Source organism: Oryzias latipes, chromosome 19 (assembly GCF_053564925.1).
Source record: "Oryzias latipes strain Hd-rR chromosome 19, Olatipes_Hd-rR_3.1".
In the NCBI taxonomy this organism is placed as follows: domain Eukaryota; kingdom Metazoa; phylum Chordata; class Actinopteri; order Beloniformes; family Adrianichthyidae; genus Oryzias; species Oryzias latipes.
In genome coordinates, this window is record NC_136255.1 from 18,771,995 (window position 1) to 18,793,153 (window position 21,159).

A 21,159-nucleotide genomic window follows, 5' to 3' on the forward strand; every position below is an offset into this window, starting at 1 on the left:
AAAGAGGGGCGGGGGAAGAACGATCTTTTTGCTTTGAGTCCGACTTTGGAGTTCTTCCGAGCTGAGATTCACATTTAAATCTGTTTTGCATTGTTTATTTACAAAAGTTTAGTCTTTGCTGTGTTCATTGAGGGGAGAGGAGGGGTGCACCTCCCAATACTCTCCCCCCTCAAACACCCTTCCACTTAAGTGGAAACATACCAGAGTTGTGCCCGCTGTGAGTGAGCATACCTTCCAACTGGAAACAGATACATATAATTCCTGTAGCTAATGGAGGCTATTAAAGAGATAAATGATCAACACAACATATGGCTCATTAACTAATAATTTATTTTTTACCATTTAGAGGAAAAAGTCAGTGGTTCATTGCCTCAGAGGAAAATGTACACAACGTTGATATAATTGCAGTGAAAAGCAGGGCTGAACCAAAGGAAGCACCCCTTAGTCCCCTCAGAGAGAGGTAGGTGGACATTTTTTGCTTGAGTACTCCACCAATTCAAGGACGTGAAGGAAACAGAAAACTGTGGACTCTTGTGTCAAGGTCCAATCTGTAGCTCCACAGAAGAAGCAAAGGTTCCTCTCTGTCACATTTTAATGCAGTTCACCTGAAAACCATTGACAGGAGGGCAATTGTTGTCTGGAAATAAAGGTAAAATAATAACAAATACATTCTGTGTAATATTTGAACCACGTCTTCTGTTTGCAATCATAAAAGCATATGTTCCTGGTTTTTTACATCCATATCACCTCCATAATCATCTGGTTTGTACATCCGTATGGGTGAGTCATCCCAGGCTAAGGGACGCTTTACAAAGAAAACAACAGTGTAAATGGCAGAGGCAGTTCTGCACATATTTACAACATAATAAATGCGTCAAGATTTGTTAAACAAGCCAAATGTGTGGGGACAAATGAAACACACATGTATGGCAGATACGCAGGGGTTTTTGCACAAACACTAGACGGCTATTAAGAGTTCCTTCACCTCCCTTCGTGTTTGCTTCATGTGCATATCACTTGTTTGCTTGGGGAGGTTAATTAAACACAAACTTGCACTCATACACCTGTGTATGCTATAAATGCAGCAAAAAGCGGGGAGAACATAGTAAAGCGGCTACACTGCCTCAGTTCCACTGCCAAGCTGCAGGGTTGTTAATGTAAAACAACAGGCGGCTCTCCCTATGAGGCTTACTAAATGGTTTTCACAAGAGCAAAATAAATCTGGGAGATTCTTACTTTCCTACATTCAGGGTGGGCAGGGGGGGGGAAAAAAAGCCAGTAGAGTGAATGTTCTACTGGAGAGGAGACTGCAAGTGTCTATCAGGTGTAACTTGCTAATCCATTAAAACGTGTCCAGCAAGTGTGTTACAGTATCTTCACCTGCCCGTCAAGTGGCTGCAAAACAGCACAAGAATAATTGTTTGGTTCTGCCTTTTTTTTTGAACAATGAGTGGGTTTTGGGATTGCAACAATCCCAAATGTCAATTTTCTTTCAATCACCAGAAATCCTAGCAGGTCATGTTTTGGTTGAGAGTTGTTTTTGGATCATCCCTCAAGTCTGTATTCTCACGTCTGGCAACGATATCTCAAAAACACAATTAGAGCTAACAGGAGTTTTATTTACTTTCTCTGGAAAAGTGAAAAAAGGGTCCACAGAGTGTTACAGCACAGCTTCTTTCTAGGGGCTCGTTTTTTCAATCTACAGACACAAATTCCACAACATGCTAAAAGAAGAGTTGGGGGTAGCTGAAAAGGAATTTAAGACACTTTTGGAGAACTGACAAACATTAGTCGCCACAGCCAAAGAAGCGTGACTGTCCGCCTACATAGGTCTGTGCAGGCAGTCGCTGCTGGACCAACATAATGCGCCCCTAAAAGCTTTGTTTATCCTATTCTCAATTTAAATATACAGCAATGTGCTTTTTGAAATTAAATTAAAGTGAAAGATGGATAAATAGCTCAGGAGCAGCCAGGCAGATTTCTCTGTGGTTTTAGCTGGTCCCCAGTTCAATCGTCTCCTAACTGAATTTAAAAAGGTCTGTACTTGTTTGGCAAAGGATAACAGGGGTATGCATTAGGGTGGGCAAGTGGTGGAAGAAGATTTGAGTTTTGCTTTGAATTTTGATGCTCATGTTGGTTTTCTTCCCAGCAAGAAACCCCCAGAACATACAAACATGACCATGGCATGACAGGTGAAACTCAATCGTCTCATATCATAGTACAATCAGCGAGGACTAAAGACTTTCCAGCCTCATTCATTTTGTCAAAATACATCACAAAAACAATGTTTAACCCACTTTTTCCCCTTTTACTGCATGAACAGAAACACGTCTTTTGGTCTTTTATTTTGGCAGACAATATCCTGCCCGTCTTCAGGATGACAGACATTTAAAGAAATGACATCAGTCACAGCGCAATATCTGGAAGACTGTATCCAGCGGAAGACAAAAATCCATTAGGCAAAAAGTCACAGAAAAACTGGAATTGTTCGGAAATTCCTCTCTGTCCACACAGAGGCCAGAAAAAGTGACAGTGAATCATACTGGTGAGACATGAGTTTGTAAGCCACCCATGAGAACCAGTAACGAAGAGGCAGGCGAAATGTGATTCATACAGGCCAGTTTTGTTCTGCTTAAAATGAACCAACAAATAAGACTGGCTGGAATATGGAATATGAATGGATGAGATCAAAAGCAGCCTTGAAAAATAATGCTATTAAGAACAGTGTCACAGACTTGCAGGAAAAGAGTGGAAATGAGCAGTATGTTGTGGCAGGGTGGTGTGACGGCAGCAGCACTGGTTTGCTTTGGAGCCCTCGATTCCTTGTTGGACACAAGTTTTTTTTCATGTTATTCCCAAAAATGTTGGTACAAAGACCTGGAGCAGCAGGGCTATTATCTTTGTGGGAGTGTCAGGAGATCCAGCTCGTAGAGATGTTTTATTACTAAAATGACCAAGCTTGTTTGCAGCTCGCTTCTGAAATCAGTCTGAAGTTGCTGCAGTCGAGGTGAAACAAATCCAAACAAATGTCCAGGACGTGAGCGCTGCTGGTTGATCACGTGGAATACAAGAGCAGTGAAGCTAAACTGGCGAAAGCCAACAGCTTGAAGAAAAAAAGCTTGTAAATGGGTGACACAAGTGGATTGGTCCAGGCTCTGGTGTCGGCTTTTTTCTGTAACAAAAAAACTTTTTAACGGTCCCTTTATAAGGCAAACCAAATGAATGATAGATGAGTGGCTTTACAAAGACAAAACTTGGGGGGGGGGGGGGGGGGGGGGGGGTAATAAAGGAAAAATAATTATACAATATACACAAACATGGTCCCTACAAAAGGTGGGGTACATGCAGTCTGTTCCCACATTAAAGGAGGAGTAAGGAGCAGGAGGAGGAAGAGTCAGTTCATAAAGGTGTGTGGTGAAAGAAGAGGTAGGGATTGGCACTCCAAACCAATCATGCTTTACTGCATTTTCCCTTCTTTTCTTTGCGTTGGAACTTCCTCAGACGTCTTGACCAAACGTCCCTCCATTGAATCACCAGGCTGTTCTTATCAGCCACCAAACCCACGCGCTCCGCCCCCGGACTTGTGGCTCCGACTCCCGGCCCTGCAGCCGGGCCCGTCCCTCCTTCACTGCCGCCCATCACCAAGAATTTCTTGCTCATTTGGATCTTGGGACATTTGCAGGCCAGGTCTTTCATGTGTACCCACAGGATGTTGTCGCCTCGCTTCAGGGGTTCACCACGGCTTTTGTACACTGACACCAAGCTGACCGAAAACTTTGCCCAATCCCCAACAGTCTCCATGTCCAGCACGTTGACTTGGACGGCTGAAACCACAGTCACAAGGAATACACACTCTGGTCAAAACCTCAAATTATTTTACACAGCGTGCTCAAAGCTTTTCTTACCATAATCCTTCTTGCAATATTTCTTCATATTGATCTTTAAATTGCCTTTCACTGGTTTACAGTAGGATTCACAATCTAAAAAAAGCAAGAACATCAATAGGAAGTTAGCACAGAGAGAAAAACACACTAATGTCTCTCAAAAGAAGCATCAGAACAAGTCTAGAGTTTGTTGCTGCAGATGACAAACAGTTTTTATACATAGAAACATAAACAGGGAGTAACTTTCTCTGCAACTGCTCTTTATGAGTGTAAGCCATGTATTACAACTTTGTATACATTCACTAACATGGCCAAGGGCTAAGAAAAATAGCATCACTTTGAATGATGCAGATTTTGGTTTTGTGCGTTAAAAATAGAGCCTTTGACGAATCACCGTGAGAAATACCAGAGGAGAAAAAGGGCTCATTTTGACATGTTTTTTGGGGTCTTGAGGAAAAACAGAGCGTGGAGGCAGGTCATGCTTGGATGGAAATGAAAAAGCCTTGACTGCCAGCATTATGACTGTGACCACACATTGGGCAGATGACCTCTTCTGGCCACTCCTTGGGGTGGGGAGGGTTAGGGAAGAGTTGTGTTCATGATTCTTACAATTTTAGCTAATTTATTGCCTCTTTAGCTGAATTTTATGTAAGAAGATGTTTACTTGCCAATGAACTTACAGAACCCGGTTTGTACAAAGTATATTGAGACTAATGTTCAACCTTTAACCCCTTTTAAACTTTACAAATTGCAACTTTATCTTCTAAGTGACTTTAAATACTGATATTCTTACTAACAAAAATGCTCTAGGATACTTCCCAACTTTCTACATTCTTCAAAAAGCATTGTAGAAGTGCATCTCAGTATCCAAAGAATCTCAACTGAATTGGAGAAAAAAGTTCATTTTGAAACACTTTTCCCACCCGAGCTGTAAAATCTTCTACATTTCGACAGGCCAATGACACAACTTAAACTTCAACATACTTTTATTATACTCTAAACTGACTTTTAGAAAGAAAAAACACTTATTTTTAATTTCAGACAAAAATATCTAGATTTGAGACATTTTTTAAGATAAAGAGATAAAGATTTTACAAACATTAAACAGAGGCCAAAAAATTCCTGTATCACTTTTGTATTAAACTTAAATGTTTTTATGCGAATATTAAAGAAAGGCTTTTAAAAGTTTCAAGGCAAATGCATGTAGGGATATCATTGATTGTTTATTTACTTTCCTTTGTTTAAAATTCTTAATCATGTCCTTTGATTAGTTACTAGTCTTGACTGCAAGAAGACAGCAATAAAAATCTAATGACATTATTTAAGAGCCCAGTTTTTAAGAATACCTAAAATACAGTCACTGAAGCCCGTCAGAGATGAACCGTCATTGTTGAATGAGCACTAACAAGTTATGAAAATTATAAAAACTTGGATCCACATATTTTAGGTTACAAACTATTTGATGGATGCCGATGTAAAAAATAAGATCTTCTGCTCAGAAAAAGTCGAACCCAAGGGTCATTTCCCGACGTGGTTTCAGTCAGCTGAAGAGGGGACATGAAAAGCTGACTGTGGAATGTCAGGACATGAAACTGGAAAACCACATGTTGGCAACTCTGGTGGTATTTGCTGTCAACCGTCTCATTGACTTTGAAAGGAAAACTATTGAGTCGTGCAAATCTCAAAAGCAAACCCAACTAAACTGCTTTACATGAAATTCTCCGATAAGCAAGAAAAAAGAGAAACCCCAATAAACGATTCTTCTGGGGACACTTGAGTGTAACGTTGTTCCATTGTTCGTCTTTAAGTTACGGACTGAAGCAGAAGGAAGAAAACAACGGAGCAATGAGCTCATAAAGTTGTCTTGAAGAGTTGGCAATATATATGAGAGCGTTTGAGGATTTATTTGCCGTAAAACGAGAGATGGAGAAAAAAAGAGAAAAGAAAATGACAACGTTAAGAAGAGGCAGATGCAGGGAGAGATGGATGTAAAATATATTTTCTCAAGATTACAAGTGCAATTTAGGTGCGTGTAAATGCAGTCATAACATGTGCATGGGTAACTGTGAGTAAAGTACAGTCCATAACATGGATTTATAAGCTGAGGCTCAGGGGCTGTTTGTGCTTTCCCATGAAGAGCCACTTTGTGCGCCCTTCACCTGGAAAGGCTTGTGGGGAATCGCTCAGTGACCCAGAAGGCCAGCCCACTGGCAGCACGCACAATTGGCTCCGGGGTTGCCCCTTTCACTGTGCCATGACAAGGACAAATTGCATCCACCGCCCCCAACACAAAAAGATTTGGGAGGTTTCTGATGGTGAAGCTTCTTCTGTGGTAGTTTAGGAAGGAGAAGCACTCAGGGGGAAATGCTCTGGAATTTTTTTTTTTTTGGTGAGGCTGAGGTGAATTCATTATTAGTAATCCTTGTGTTTTGATCTCATTATTCCCCAGGAGTCTTGAGATATTTAAATTAAAATATCCCACACCAAAAAATAATAAAAGCAAGATACCTTTTTATGGTTTATTTAAGGTTGCAAATAAAAGAGAGAAAACTTTTGTTAGTGTTTAGTTATTTACAGTTGTTTGAACTTGGTTGTATTATAAAGGTAAAGGGATCTTTTAGTTACAGTCAAGGTCATTAAAACACATAGGGCTGCCTACAATCTCTACACATTTTTTCAGATGTTTCTACAAATATTCTATAAACTTCGAGTTGTTTTTTATACTTATTGATGTTTTCTCTTTGTTTGTCTTGAGCCATCTTGCAGATAACACACATGTATTCTTCTGTAATAATTTTCAGGATCAGTCCAGGCCTATGCTTTGTTTTGTTTTTTGGACCTTTTTACAACCTGCTTCCTCATGATTTACATTTCAGTAAATGTTGTGAGACTCTGCAGGGTCATGGTGACAAAGTGCGTGTGATTATTTCACTTTTATTTCCGTGCATTTAGACCAAAAGATGCTGGTCTCTGAAGGTTGAAAACTGTTTGTCTTTCAGAGCATTATGAAGGCTGGGGGCTGTTATTTCTGTTAAATTAGGAGAACTTCAGACGGGCACATTTGCATCACCAGTGTACTAAAAGGAAGTAACAGACAGTTTAAAATCGTATTATATCTTAGATAAAATTTCTTTTGAATTAAAGGAATCTAGTAATTAAAAAAACATTTTGGAAATATGTACACTTCTGCAAGATTGTGAACTTTTAACACCAAGTTTTGGATGAAACAGAAAGGAAACAGTGTTTTTTGGCAACTTGGTAACTTGAATGACAGAAGCATCTAAAGTTACATGTACGTGAATAAAACTTTGAAAAATCATAGACTTTTTTTTTGTTCATGGCTACTAAGCATTTATTTTATTTGACAAGCGCAATGTGGATAACAACAATAAAAGCGCAAGACTGATGTATTGGGGTTTTTTTCCGCTCAATTTATGAAATCTCCTGCAGAGCCAATATGTTATATGTTTCTTTTTTTCTCTCTGGGAGTCCATTAATCAGTCTGTCCAGGAGATTTTGGCCTTTTACTGCATTTTTTTGTCCTTTCTTATTAAAAATGTTCAAAAAAATTGAAGTGTTTTACATTTACATAAATTATTATTAAATGAGGACTTTACATTTCTGTGCATAAAAAAGTCATAGACTTACAGTAATGAACAGATTTGTGATGATTTCAAATTTGAAACAAAAGCATAATTTTTCTATCAGTTGTAAAACATAATTTGCTAAATTTATTGTTAGGTATGAAAAGTGTGTACAATACCTATAAGTTTATTTTCTACAGACTGGAATCAAAGTTTCCAGCCATTAAAAACATCTTGAACTCTATTAATCAAGCTCTCAAACTGCTGGGTTTTTAGTCTTTAAATAACAAGATGCAGCAGGTCAAAAGTTGAGCTTAAGCAGTTATTGTGTGGTTTCAGAAAATATGCATAAGCTCAAAAAAAGCAACAACTGTGATACTTTGAAAAATGTAGTTGAATATTAATGGTTAAAGTAAGGGGCACAGTGTGCGGAGTGAGTGATGAGATATGTCATAAAGTGAATCAACATTTCCAAATCAACATGACCATTCAAACCACACGGTTCCAGAATGAAAAATAAAGAAGGGGTAATTGACCGGAGCTTAAATTGGAAAGTTAGAGAGGGACTGAACATGTTTCGCCAAAGTCACTGGCCAAGACTCTCCATAGCTAAGAACTTGCAACACATCTCGCCTCTGTTCTGTAATTAATCATCTCTATCTGCAAGTCACATTAGCAGAAGGTGGAGGAAACCGTGTCAGTGTTTGGGACAATGGAAAATTTGCTTCTCCATTACACTTCTTCTGTAAGCATGACTTCAAACAGTTGGACCCACCCCGCGTTAATATTTATTCCACACCTTAAAACATGTGTCCAGAAATATGAAAAACATATATAGCTGCTGCCCCTTGTAAATTAGCAGTGCTTTTGGGCGAGGTGCAGAGGAAGAATACTAACCTGCTGGTTCCTCGGTGCTGCTCACCACAGCTGTGGGGTTGACCACAGGGATTTCTGAAATGCACACAAGAAACACAAAACTGCTTCACTGGTTCGATATAAATCCATACTTTTTCAAATACAGGCTATGGGCTTGTAAAGAGAGAATTTGCCTTTTCATAAACTGAACATGCTGAAATTCATTAAAAAAGGGGGGAATGGGGAGACTATCACAATAAACCTTCAAAATCATAAAATCCAGTGCAGGGAAGAAGAAAGCGTTCGAGCTAATCGGCGCCAACAGAAACACTCAGATAGTAATACAGTAAGTTTGGGCTGTAAAATGTGTAGGTCAATTATGCAAATTAAAATACTTGTGGTTTTACTTGACACTTGTTGAGGGTATTGTTGAAAGAACTGGGACTGCTAAGGAATTTAACTTAAAGACCCACTCCCACGGAAATCGTGTTTTTGACATATTCCTGGGGCTTTTTTCTGATGGTGGAGGACATATATAAAGAAAATTAAGATTAAAAATGTATTTTGGAGTATTTGTTTATTCAAATAATTGTGAACCAGAGAAAAAATGCAGAAAAAGATCATATTTGTGACGTAGAAAACCTCAAGCTTCATGCTCTGCTCCACTCTGGTTCAGACAAATAGATCCATATACATCGTTGTTTTCCTTGTCTGAGCTGTCATCTGGCTCAAAACTGTATGGCTGGATAGCTCCAATAATGCTGGGCATTTTTGTTGCATCGGTAATAATCGGTTGGGTGTGTGAGGGGCTGTAAGCTAGCAGAAGAGCACGTAAAAAGAGAGAACTGTGCAACGGGGAAATGTAGGGTCCCACCCACAACTCCTACAATGACCTCCTGCCACTCTGCAGAAACTATGTCCTGGAAAACTACACAGATTTTTAAATTTTGGGCAAAAACGGCAAAATCTTATTTAAAAGACCACTGGGACTGCTTTTAGAATGGATTAAAAAAAATTATTGGAGTGGGTCTTTATTGAACAAACTGGTAAAAATATTGAACAGTTTGAATTAGCTCAATGCATCAAGGAGAGCAACAACCACGACACATTTGAGTGATATTCTTTCTGGCAAACCACATAAAATGGAAATCTGGGACTTTAAATCAACAGATGCTGGGCTAATCCTGAGCATGTTCTATGCAGGCAATATGTGTACAGATGGACAGATGGCACGACAGTGGTTGGACCATCATGAGGCAGATGCGGTCCTCCTTTGCCAGGCACACAAAGGAAGTGTCTAGAGGAATTCCTTAAGAACCATAATTACATGCAAATTTCCAACACAAATACTGATCCTGACATTAAGGTCTCTGCTTTTGCCATAACAGAATTTTCCAGGAACGCCTGTGTAGCCACGCAGAGGATCTGCTTTTGATTGGACTTGGAAACGGAGGGCTTCTCGGAAAGCTGCTTCGAGATGAAGGCAGCAGTTGTCTCTGAGAAATGATGAACACTATGCCAACACAAACAAACAAAGACTGCAGCTAGAAAGCAATCCACGGCTGTGTGTCCTTGTGGCCGTAGCCGGTGAACATAGACAGATGATAAAAAGGTCACATGGATGTGCACCAGTGCCGCTCTGTCTTGTAGAAGCAGCTCCTCGGGAGGAAGGAGAAGGTCTGTCATGAAGCCAAACTGCTTCACAACGCTGTCATCAACTATGTTCCTCATTCATCCAGGTGCTTAAATATGAACACATCCACAAGTCTTGTTTTGACTAAAGACTTCAGTGTCACTCAGAAGAGTGTGGTTTGTCAGTCATGACCACAGATGTCTTCTCCTTCACTCTCAGTAACCATCTGTTCCATGGCTGCATGTGAGATGGAACATGGCACCCTGCGGTTGTGCTGACTGTGTGGCATTGTTGCTTTTGCTGAGTCCTGTGAATATACTGAATATATAGGGTATAGTGGAAGAAAACCCTACCTCTGAATTGAAAACATGCAAAGGAGCACAATCTTGTTATAGAAAAATATAGATTTGATTTGTTTCTGCGCATTTCACACCTTCAGTTACATGTCATACAAGAAATGTTCTATACATCCCTTATCCAAGACATTGTCAGCTTTTCTTATACGTGTCACAGATAATGGGATAAAACTGCCCCAACATGTATCATACGGTGGGTAATAAGGCATCAGTTGTGTGGTTTAACTCACTAATGCAGGGAGCCACAGGTGAACGACTCTGCTGGTAACCCTTGGCACAGCGGTTGCAGGTGATTCCGGTGACACCATCCTTGCAGGGACACTGGCCTGTGGTCTGGTTGCACGTCTTGCCGGCTGCGCCCACAGGATGGCAGTCACAGGCTGGGGTAGTTATGGGGACAGGTGTAAAGAAGGGACGACCACAAGACACCAAAAAGAGGCAAATAAAAGACAAGGTTAGACTTCATTATTAAACTTTTTTTTTGTCCCTGTGTTATTTTGTTTAATAAATAACACTGAAACTATCTGCACATGTTTGCGTTTGCAGAAACGAGACAACTTAGTTCAGAAAGACAAAAAACATTTATGAATGGCCGTTAACTTTAAATGAAAACATTAAAATCAAAGAACATCTAGTCAAAAGTAAGGCATTTAGGAGATCAATGATAGAAAACAGAGCCCAAAGGTGGGATTTATTCCCTCCTTTGACTTATTTCCTCCTTCCTAAATGCGGTGTGTCTGCTGACTCTTATTTCATCACTTCCAGAAAGTTCAGTCGATGCCACACAAATGCCAAGAGCAACAAGCAACAACTCCGGTCGCCTCCACTTGGCAAGGCTTTCATGACCATTGCCGGTTCTGGGTGATTTATTTTAGATCCTCTAACTTCATTGAGACCCCTTATTTTTGGCAGAAAAAAATGTTAAATATATGATCCAGAGTGTTGGTTTAAAGCTCTTTGACTAAAGTTTACAGGAAACGAGAGAGGATGACAGAAGGAGGGGGTGAAAGCAGAAGATGTGAGGAGAAGGAGTGCGTGAGAGATGTAGCACTGCAACATGGGACAAGCTCAGAGTCCCATGTGCTCTACAAGATAAACAAATATGAACCCATCCAAACTGTGGTCATTCTAACTGCACCAAAAAAAGCCTGAAATCTGTTCCTTAGGCAGTAAACACAAACCTATCTGTTCACAGCAGACTACACATGATGGAAAATCTAAAAACTCTTTCTTGTGCAGTTTCACGACTTATTTCTTTCCAACTACAAAAAGTTTGAGTAACGAAAGAAACGGGAGTCCTAGCATACAAATTGACCGTGACTGACTTTTCTCTAATTTCCAAAGTAATATCCGGGAAATGCATTTACACGAAAGCACCAAAGCAAACTCATAATTACCCAAATGTGTTAAGAAAGGTACTGACAGCCTAACTTAATTTTTTTGGGGGGAGAAACCCTGTAACCCAACAGCTACAGACAAAGCTTGCCAGAAAAAGGCAGCTACTAACATGCCATTTTTTTTCCTCGCCTCCTGACTGAACTGTGAATGCGTTTATTTGTGCCGTACAATTGTTATTATTATTATTTTTTTTTACTGCTACAACAAAGCAGAGGACCACCTGTTGATGCAGCACTGGAAGAGTTTAAATGGCTGAAACTGACCCAAGAGTGATCGTGTGTTTCTGGCACATGGGTGAGAAGAGATTAACTGGATTTTCGGTCTTTAGAAACATGCCCACAGGTGTCGAAGTGGCTGCGGTCTGTTTGAAGCTGTGAACAAAGAGACGTAAATCTGACGCTTCAGCGTGTGAGCAAGATCCCTGTTGTTTGAGTTAAGTCGGCTCTGTGCAAAAAGCCTAAGCTTTGAAGGTATTTCATAAAACTTTTACTAACCTGACTAAAGACAATCCAGATATATTTGTGGTGAAGTCAGCAACAGCTTGGTCTATGCCAAACACCTTCCCCCAACCCTCATCCATCAGTCAAAGTCCGAGCTCCTGCCAGATATTCCAGGTGCCACAGTGCCCATAAACCATTTGGGAATCTCTGACATTCCTTGATTTTTTTTCTTTTCTTTTGTGTAAAAACAAGACTCAGTTGATTGCTGCAAAAAACCAATCATTGGATGCAAGCGATCTGGACACATTGAAGATAAAAGTTTAAGGAATTATGTAAAAGTAGACGTTGATTCAATTTATTTGATATATATTTTGACTTAATGTTTATTATTTTTATGAAAATATGTGTCCAAAGCAGATATGGGGCAAACCAATGCCATTTGATCTCTTCTGCAGCTCCTTTATCATGCCTGCTAAGACATGTGGCAAAGTACTGAGTGGCCATTGTTTCCACCCAGCACACACACACCTCAATCTCCAAGTCTTGAACTGCAAAGACTATCAAGCAGGCTGCTATAAACAAGATGGGAATAATGTTTGACATTCTAACTTGATTGTAAACAGGCAAAGGTGGTTGAAATTTCAGAGTTGACTGTCAAAGTCCACATAGTTCAGTAAACAGCTTCAGAATGGCTGATCTAAACTGGCTGTGGGCAGCTGGATGTGGACAGGGGGTTGCTGGTGTCAATCTCCACCCCCAGCTTTCTTCCTCAGAGCTTTTTTTTTAACACTGATGTTTTATGTGCAGGGGCTAGAGCCAGTTAAGAAGCTGTAAAAATGTCCTCAGATGTTGATGACTTTTCAAGCCTTTGGGACTGTGAACGTGACACTGTCTTGGGATTTGTAGTCCTTTGACAAGACTTTGGCTAGTTTAAGTGATTAGTGTTACTGTTCATGGGCCAAAAATGCTTTTCACCACATTTGATGAAAGTAGAGTTATTTCTAATCATAACTGGAAACAATTTAACTTTTAATTACATGAATTCCTTAAGCTCATGTGCAAATGATCAAAAGTATGCATACTTTGCTGCTTGGTATGATGTGTGAGAAATATAAGCAGATTATGGCTCATGGAAAGACTGATGAGCCAATGCACAGCACTGAGCTTTAATGGAACATTCATTGCCTCATTACTAGTTTTAGCTGCAATTAATAATGAATTTAAATGCATTTTCTTCTTTATTTTTTCAGTAAAAATTTACTTTCAATCAGGAAAAACTATGATGTGCAAAATTGAAAGCTTCCTCCTATTATTAAAAAAATACATGAATATTTAATCATCTGAACCAGAACACCAATGGGGGACCTTTCTTTGTGGAGTTTGCATATTCTCCCCATGCATGTGTGGGTTTTCTCCAGGGACTCTGGCGTCCTCCCACTTTCCAAAAACATGCTTCATAGGTTAATTGTTTACTCTAAATTGTCCCTAGGCGTGAATGTGAGTGTGGGTGTGATGCGTGACCCTAAGAAAGACTGGCAACCTGTCCAGGATGTCCCCTGCCTTCGCCCACGAGTGGCCGGGATATACTCCAGTAGCCCCGTAACCCCGAAAGGGACAAAACGGGTTTAGAGAATGAACTACTGAAGTAACATGTCTTCTTAAATCACTGAACAGAAAAAAAGACTAAATACATGTGGTTTGATTGGGTTACCAATCAATGTGTTGAATGAAAACACAACAAAAAAGAAGACATTTGGTTCATAGAATGCCTATATGTAAATGATTAATAGAAAATAAAAAAAAAAACTTGGTGGTGGAGATATAATGGTTCAGAGGGGTTTTGCAGCCTCAGGACCTGAGCATCTAGAAGCCGCTGAAGACTAATAACTGCTTCATATGCAAGAATATTTTAGAGGTAAATGTGACGATATAAGTCTGACAACCAAACTCATTGGAAACTGAGTCCTGCAAACACCCAATGATCTAACACACAGTAGCAATTAGATTTGCCTTAAAAGAAGGAAATCCAGTGGATGTAATGACAGAGTTAAGTTAAAAGTTAAGTTAGAAGATTTAAAAACAGTTTGATGTGTGTTCGTTGGTTTCAAGACGTTTAACAACAGATCTCCTTGTGCGCTGTCACTCTCACAACCCAATGCATCATGGGAGATGTAGTGCATAAAACGGCCGGAGATCGCGTCTCTGAGCATCATTGTTTTGTTCACTTGTTCCACGGTCTGATACCGGATTCTGTGGAAAGCTACACCGCTAAAGACGAGCTTTAGCTGGTATTTTTGTTAGAACTGAGCGACTTTATGAGCTAAATCGGGACAAGGAAGTGAAGACTTTAACCACTTCTGATTGGTCAAACTGATGACATGTGATTAAGCCCCCCAAGAATGATTGGTGGAGACAGTTAAAGGGGCGGGACTTTTCCAAAATACAGCCGAAGCTGCAGCTGAATCGCGGTACTGTACCATCATTCTTATCAAAATGTCTTTAATAAAATAAAATAAACGCAAAGAAAAAGTATTTTACGATCTTTTATATTCTTAACTCCTCAGTGTTTAATCAGGGCCTGTTTGGATGAACAGAGAGCTGAAATCCTGGAGATGGGAAATGTTTTTAGATCAGTTAATGAGAGCAATTTCTCACGGCGCACTTGACCATCTCCCACGGCACACTAGTGTGCCGCGGCACACTGGTTGAAAAACACTGCACTAGAGTAATGACATGCATTGTTTTATGAGGGGTTTGCATAAAAATGTTTTTGGTTTTTGGTCTCATTGAGTACAAACTTTTAAAAGATTTGAAGATATTTTTTTGTTTTTGCTTTGTTATGATAAAGCTACTACTTAAAATCTTGTGATTTCACCATTTTTTCTTTTTTTTTTCAAAGTGTAAAGGTTTTATGGAAGAGCTACATGCTCACATTCCACTTGTTCATCACTACCAATCGAAAGTACCAAAGATGGCACATACTTTTTTTGCTTTCTGGACATCCATTTATTACAAGTTTGATTAAAAACAGGCTTTAAAGCAATCCGTTTTCTTGAACCTCCAATGTTCCATCCTTTTGCTCCCCCTTAAAAAACACCCGTGTTTTATTGACCATTTCAGACGTGACGCACAGCCGAGCCATTCTTCAGACTTCAATCATGACCCGGACACATGCTCGCTGAATGCAGGAAAAACTGAGGAGCTAAAAAATGAGTTGAGGGAAATAAATGAACAAGAGGAAGACAAAGGTGCTAAAGGTTTGTCATGAATCACAAGGAGAAAAAAATGAGATGTCCAGAAGCAGCTTGAGGTGATGGTTATGAGAAAAATCTGTAGAGAGGGAGATGAAAAAAGACACGATGAAGCAAAGGGAAATGGGAGCTCCTCAAAGGCCAAGAAGTTGCTCTGATCAATCAATGAGTCAGGCCACCCTGAAGAGGCTTTTGGGGCAGTAAGTTACATTTCTTTCAGATCTGCAGGCTTTGTGGAGGAGGTTGATAAACTGTTTATCACCTGATCTCTTGGCTTTCACAGAGGAAAAAAACTGGAGGGTTGCACATGTTTGATAGCTAAAGGAAAGCAGAAGTTAGGAAGAGGGCAACTCAGAATCTGAAGCAGATCTCATTCTATTGTCTGGGCTCATATCATTTATATTTTGAGGCATGTAACTAAGTCACTGTACAGTTTTGTCTTTACATGATGAATATCCCAAAATGCCAGAGCAGCAAACATTGGTTCATGTGGCCTGATATCTTGCCATTTCTAACCCCATCGTTTCGGGTTTCAGGTTCTGTCGGCCACAGAGGAAAAACTGAGCAAAAGCCAGCAAAAGTCTTGCTATGAAATTTTGATCTAAAGGTTTTGAACTCCTTGCAGACATAGAAGCTTTCAGCGATGTTACTTTTTGTGCTTTGACAGTATTTCTTCATCCTCACTAAAATCAGCCGAGCAAAGAAAATAAAAAGATGATTTTCTGCTGCTATTTCTTTGATCTTATTTGGTCCAAATAAAAAGTGGAAAAAACGTGTTTTTGTTGCAATATCTCAAGACTGATATCTGGCTTGAAAAGCTAATGGCACATGTAAAAAAAATAATAATAAAAATCAATGTGGTTTTTGGGGAATGATTTGATGGGAAAAGCTTTAGACCTGAGAGAAATTCATGGCAAATCAAATTGATCAATCTTCAGAGAAAAGTTGTGGCTCCATTGTAATTCAGCCTCTGTTTTTTTTTATGGTTTTTCAGAAATGTATAATTATATGAAGTATAATTTTCACTTCAATATGTTTTCTTTAAGAGAGAACACCAAAAAAGTAAAAATCAAACTTAGATTTTGCTCTTCTGTTGTTGATCAAACTGGTTGTTCTTACCTTTGCAGGCTCGTCTGTGAGTTATCGGTCTGCCCATGTCTCGGTAAAATCCCTCTTTGCAGTAATGACAATGACGTCCAGCAGTGTTGTGACGACAATTCATGCAGACTCCTCCACTCTTCCTGCCCGACAGCTTGTACAGCTCCATGTTGAATCGACAGCGGCGAGCATGCAGGTTGCAGTTGCACGCTGCAGAGGGAACAGCCAACAAGTTTTGTTAACCAAAAATGTAAACCTTTGTTTAAGCCAAAGAGAGCAGAGAGATTTTCCCGTAAAATACTACAATTATGAATATTTTAAGTGCATTGTGAGCTTGGCTGCTGCTCTACAGATCATCAATCAAAAGTGTGATTTGCAGAGCTCATTTTCTCTGTTTCATAATTAATAGATCTGGCTTTTTTCAGCTCATTGGTTATTAATTTCTGGGGGAAAAAAGTTCATTTCATGAATCAATGATGAATAAAGAACTTTCCTTCAAATGCAGAGCGGCTTTGAGCTTGGTCCTTTCTAAAGAAGAATATTTGTAACAAAAAAAAAGGGGTTTTATTGACTGGCATTTTTAAAACCAGCCTCCGGAAATAAATTTCATCTTGAATACAGAGGCAAAATCAAGGGTTGAAGGTACTGGTACTATAAAATGCATTTAAAAAAGGAAAAAAAAAACAAGCATCAATGGATGAGAAACAAGCAATAAAGAACCCCCCTCCCCCCCAATAAAAAAATAACCCTGACAGATCAGCCTAAAGCTCTGTTCACACCAACACCTTGTAAAAGCGTGTATATGTGGGCTTTAGGCTTCTGCGTTCAAATTCTTGCGTTCACAAGTTTCCACGGCCGATTTAGGGCTCTACTTACAAAAATCCCGGCTGTTGAAAGTTAAGCCAGGACAAACTTTGACCAATCAGGGACCCTAAATTTGGTTGTGATGTATGGAAGATGACCCCTTTTAATTTAGGGAAGTCCCAACTGTATAAAAACCCATTCAGAAGAAAATTGAGTTTTTGGTGTTAACATGGTCTTGTAGGATTTTTCTCATGGAGGACATATATAAAGAAAATATAGTTTAAAATAGCATTTCTGAGTTTTTCTGTATATAAATTGTGGTGAACCAGGAGCAGACCCAAACATGCCACTGGAAAGACATAGAAGTTATTATGACACGCCATGTGTCATAAAACTCCATGCTCTGCATTGTAGTGCATCCATTTGTAGACAACTAGATCCACGTGGATCCTCGTCCAAGCTGGTTTCCCGTGCTATCTAGCTCACCAATATTGCTCGCCATTTTTGCTGCAGTAATGTAACTTCACGTCACATTCCCGGTGGGAACGTAGTATTACAGATTAGATTTTTAAAACAGACTATTGGATTAATAAAACACATCATCATTATAAAAGTCACTTACTATTTCTTAGCTAATGGACTATAAAATAGTTTATTAATGAGATGATCATGCCTCCTGTTTTTCAATTGCAACCTCATCTGCAGCAGCCGAACTTTTTCTCTTTTTTTTCTAGCAGATCTTTGGTCTCAATAAATGTGATGTGTTTGGTGAAAAAAATCCCGGATCATTTGCTTTTAAATGGGGCTTTGCTTGTTGATTTTTGTTGGGATCTACTTTATTCTGCCTAGATTTCTTTTCCATTGGGGTTCCCCATCATGTTTACACCACTTTTACATTTTGGGCACAACTTATTAAGATTAAGAATATCTTTTGCTGTAGTCTGTAATATAGTACACTCTTTTTAACCTTTAGTTTAAATCAATTAACAAGGTATATAACATGATTACTAAACCTTAGCTGCAGAATTATTCAACCCTTCTAGAAATGTCAGCCACTTGCCTAAAATTTTAATAATTTGTACTGAAAATTACTCAAAACATAATTATTACAAATCTGAAGTATGAAAAGATAAGATTTATATATTTTGTTTGGTAGTTTTCACTCGCTTTTTTACAGTAACCCAGTAGACAATAGCAATATAAAACGGCTAGGAAATCATCCCTTGATAACGGTCGACTGCAATAACTCCAGGGGAGAAGCTGTGAGAATAAGCTATGCCCCCTAATTTTTGAGTCAATATTTGTATCATAATTGACCCATGATCAAGAAATTCTTCATCCAAACATCTTTAACGATTGCGAAAAGAACAAAAGCAAAATTTTTTAAGAGATCTTGAGCCCCTCAAATTATGGATTTTATTGATATTTTTACGTATTTTTGATCCTTTTACATGTAATGACCTTCCACTCAGCTGATTTCATTTGCCACCCTTTTAAAGTTTTCTACCCCCTTCCTGCCCCCTTTATACAATGTTCTGGCTCCACCACTGGATTACTCTCGTGGCATAATTCCTTCAGACATTATTTTCAGTTTATGGAACAGATTAAAATAAAATTTAGTTTATTCTGTTGTTATTGCTAATTGATAGGAAGAATATTTCTCAAGAACAAATACTTTGGTAACTCTTAGCGGCATCATTTTTCACAAGACCCTCAGATATTTAAGATTTGTTTCTTCTAATTTTTTGTCCCCATCACTAATAAACTTAAAACCCTTTCAAACATTCTTGGGCAAAAGGGGGATTCTCATAAAATGTTGCAGGTTCTTTAGGTGGAGTTGCATGGGTGCTAATGTGTTAAAACTTTCTGTATATTTTATTTTACTTCTCAGGTACTACTATTACACCAGCATGTGCACGCACAATACTCTATATGGAAATTCAATTTCTCAAAGTACAGTTTTTCATAATTTATTTTTCTTTAAACGTTTCTTTCTTCTTAGAAATGATGTAAAGCACTTCTCATGCCCGTTGTGTGGGAAACGTTCCACATAAATAATCATAAAATACACCTGACAAAACGTAAAGTGTGACTAGTAATCTGAACAGTGAATAATTTTCTTCTCCCTTCAGGTTGAAAAGGAAGCCAGGCACCTGGTTTGACAAGAGGCCCACTTAAATCCACAGCAGCCTTTTAAAAAAAATAAGAGAAAAAAGAAGAGAAATGTGGTGGTCGAGGGTTCACATTCCCAGACTGTTTTCCAATTCCATCCTGTTATTACGTGGTCCAATTTGTATGGAATTCAGCCATTAATAAAGTACTGTTTTATGTATGAATTCATATCAAAGCAGCTCTTTTTGAACTGCAATTTTTTTTCCTGCTTTGATGGACCGGAGAGTCGCACATCAGAAAGGGCCTTTGACCTGTGACAGCAGTCACAGTAGTTGGAGGGCAGCATTGTCAGACAGGAAAATAAAGTTAGCGTGACTTCTTTTTTTAGTCGGTGAAAGAGATAAAACTTGTTGAGCTCTTAATTTGACAAAACATCACCCAAAATGTCATAAAGAGTTTATGCAAAATATGTATTCGGACTTCTGTTTTCACCAAAAAGGGAGATAACCAACCCACCCACCTCCTGTGGAGGTGGGGGTCCAACCACAGATCATGATCAACCCTCTGAAACAGCTGCGAGAACTTGTGCCCATTAACACCTTTGCTGGAAAACCTCAAAGCAACAGTTCACTCTTTCTTCTCAGCCAAAGTACAAACACCATTTCCAAGGCATCTTCTTGATTTATTACTATGCAACAAGATCAGCAAAAAAAAAAAAAAAAAAAGTACAAGAGAATGTGTTCAAGTGAAAAAAAAAAGCTCCTTCAATTGAACCCATAAATGCTTTGGCATGTGTGGCCGTGATGGTTTTAACACCAGCCAGATTGCGTGAGGAAAGAGGGTGATGGTGGGATATCTCCAGACCAGAGAAAGCTAAGAGACACGTGGAGCTAAGGAGAAACATGATTATGAAAAAGGTGTGTGTGGTTTTTGATGAGTTCCTCTAAACGCAGCTGCCTCAGCATCCTGGAATGTTTATTGGTTTGTTTTGAAGTGCTTGTGCACACACATGCCGACACACCACCTCCTATCAACCTGCCGACCCCCCCATCAACTAAATTAGACTCAGCGGGGATTACTTGCCTCTGTTGAAGGCCATTTTTAACTCATTAACAAAATCAAAGTCTCATTATGGCTCTGAAAAGGTCTCATCTATTGTGAAAAAATTGAAATGAAAGAAATTAAACATCTATCGTCAGCCATCGGTTAAACAAATAAAGCTTGACCAGAAAAAAACTCAGTAAAAATGGCAGACAAGATAAGGGTTTTTACCACCTTTACCCCTTTTGCAACTAGGAGATGTGGCAAGAAGTCAAGGTTGCTCCTAAATCTTCTTAGGACTGGTTTATTATTTCAGAGAGAACATCAATCCCCCACATTAAATCCACATTTGGTTTACACTTACACAATTTAGGACACCTGACAGCACAAAAAGGTGCTTTCAATGCTTCTGAGGAAAACTATTACCGCACTATAAGGCACACTCAAAAGCTTTTTTTTTTTCAAAAAACAATAGTGCGCCCTATAATCCAGAGCGCCTTATATATGGGATCATTCTGGTTGTGTTTACTGATGTTTTAAATGATTTTTAAAAGGACACAGTGCTCTGTCAAACTGTCAGTCTGTTTTTTTACGAGTTGCAACAAATTTATTGTAAATACGCTAATGTGGATAACGTGTAGCGGTGTCAGACTGTGTTTTTTTAGGTGTTATGAACAAGGTTGGAAGTTAGCATAGTCACTGT

At 39.1% G+C, this 21,159-nt stretch overlaps 1 protein-coding gene across 3 annotated transcripts in view; it reads right to left on the bottom strand.

Annotated features, from left to right (window-relative positions):
• Window positions 1-307: 307 nt before the first annotated feature.
• Window positions 308-21,159, bottom strand: part of ntn2 (netrin 2) — a 46,242-nt gene continuing 25,390 nt past the window's right edge. For all 3 annotated transcript variants that reach the window (XM_011488108.4, XM_004080338.5, XM_023949133.2), the window contains exons 3-7: window positions 16,521-16,709; window positions 10,543-10,692; window positions 8,366-8,419; window positions 3,906-3,980; window positions 308-3,824 (exon numbers count right to left, since the gene is read on the bottom strand). In XM_011488108.4, coding sequence (XP_011486410.1) covers window positions 3,451-3,824; window positions 3,906-3,980; window positions 8,366-8,419; window positions 10,543-10,692; window positions 16,521-16,709 — 842 coding nt within the window. In that variant the 3' untranslated portion in view covers window positions 308-3,450. The remainder of the gene's footprint in view (window positions 3,825-3,905; window positions 3,981-8,365; window positions 8,420-10,542; window positions 10,693-16,520; window positions 16,710-21,159) is intronic.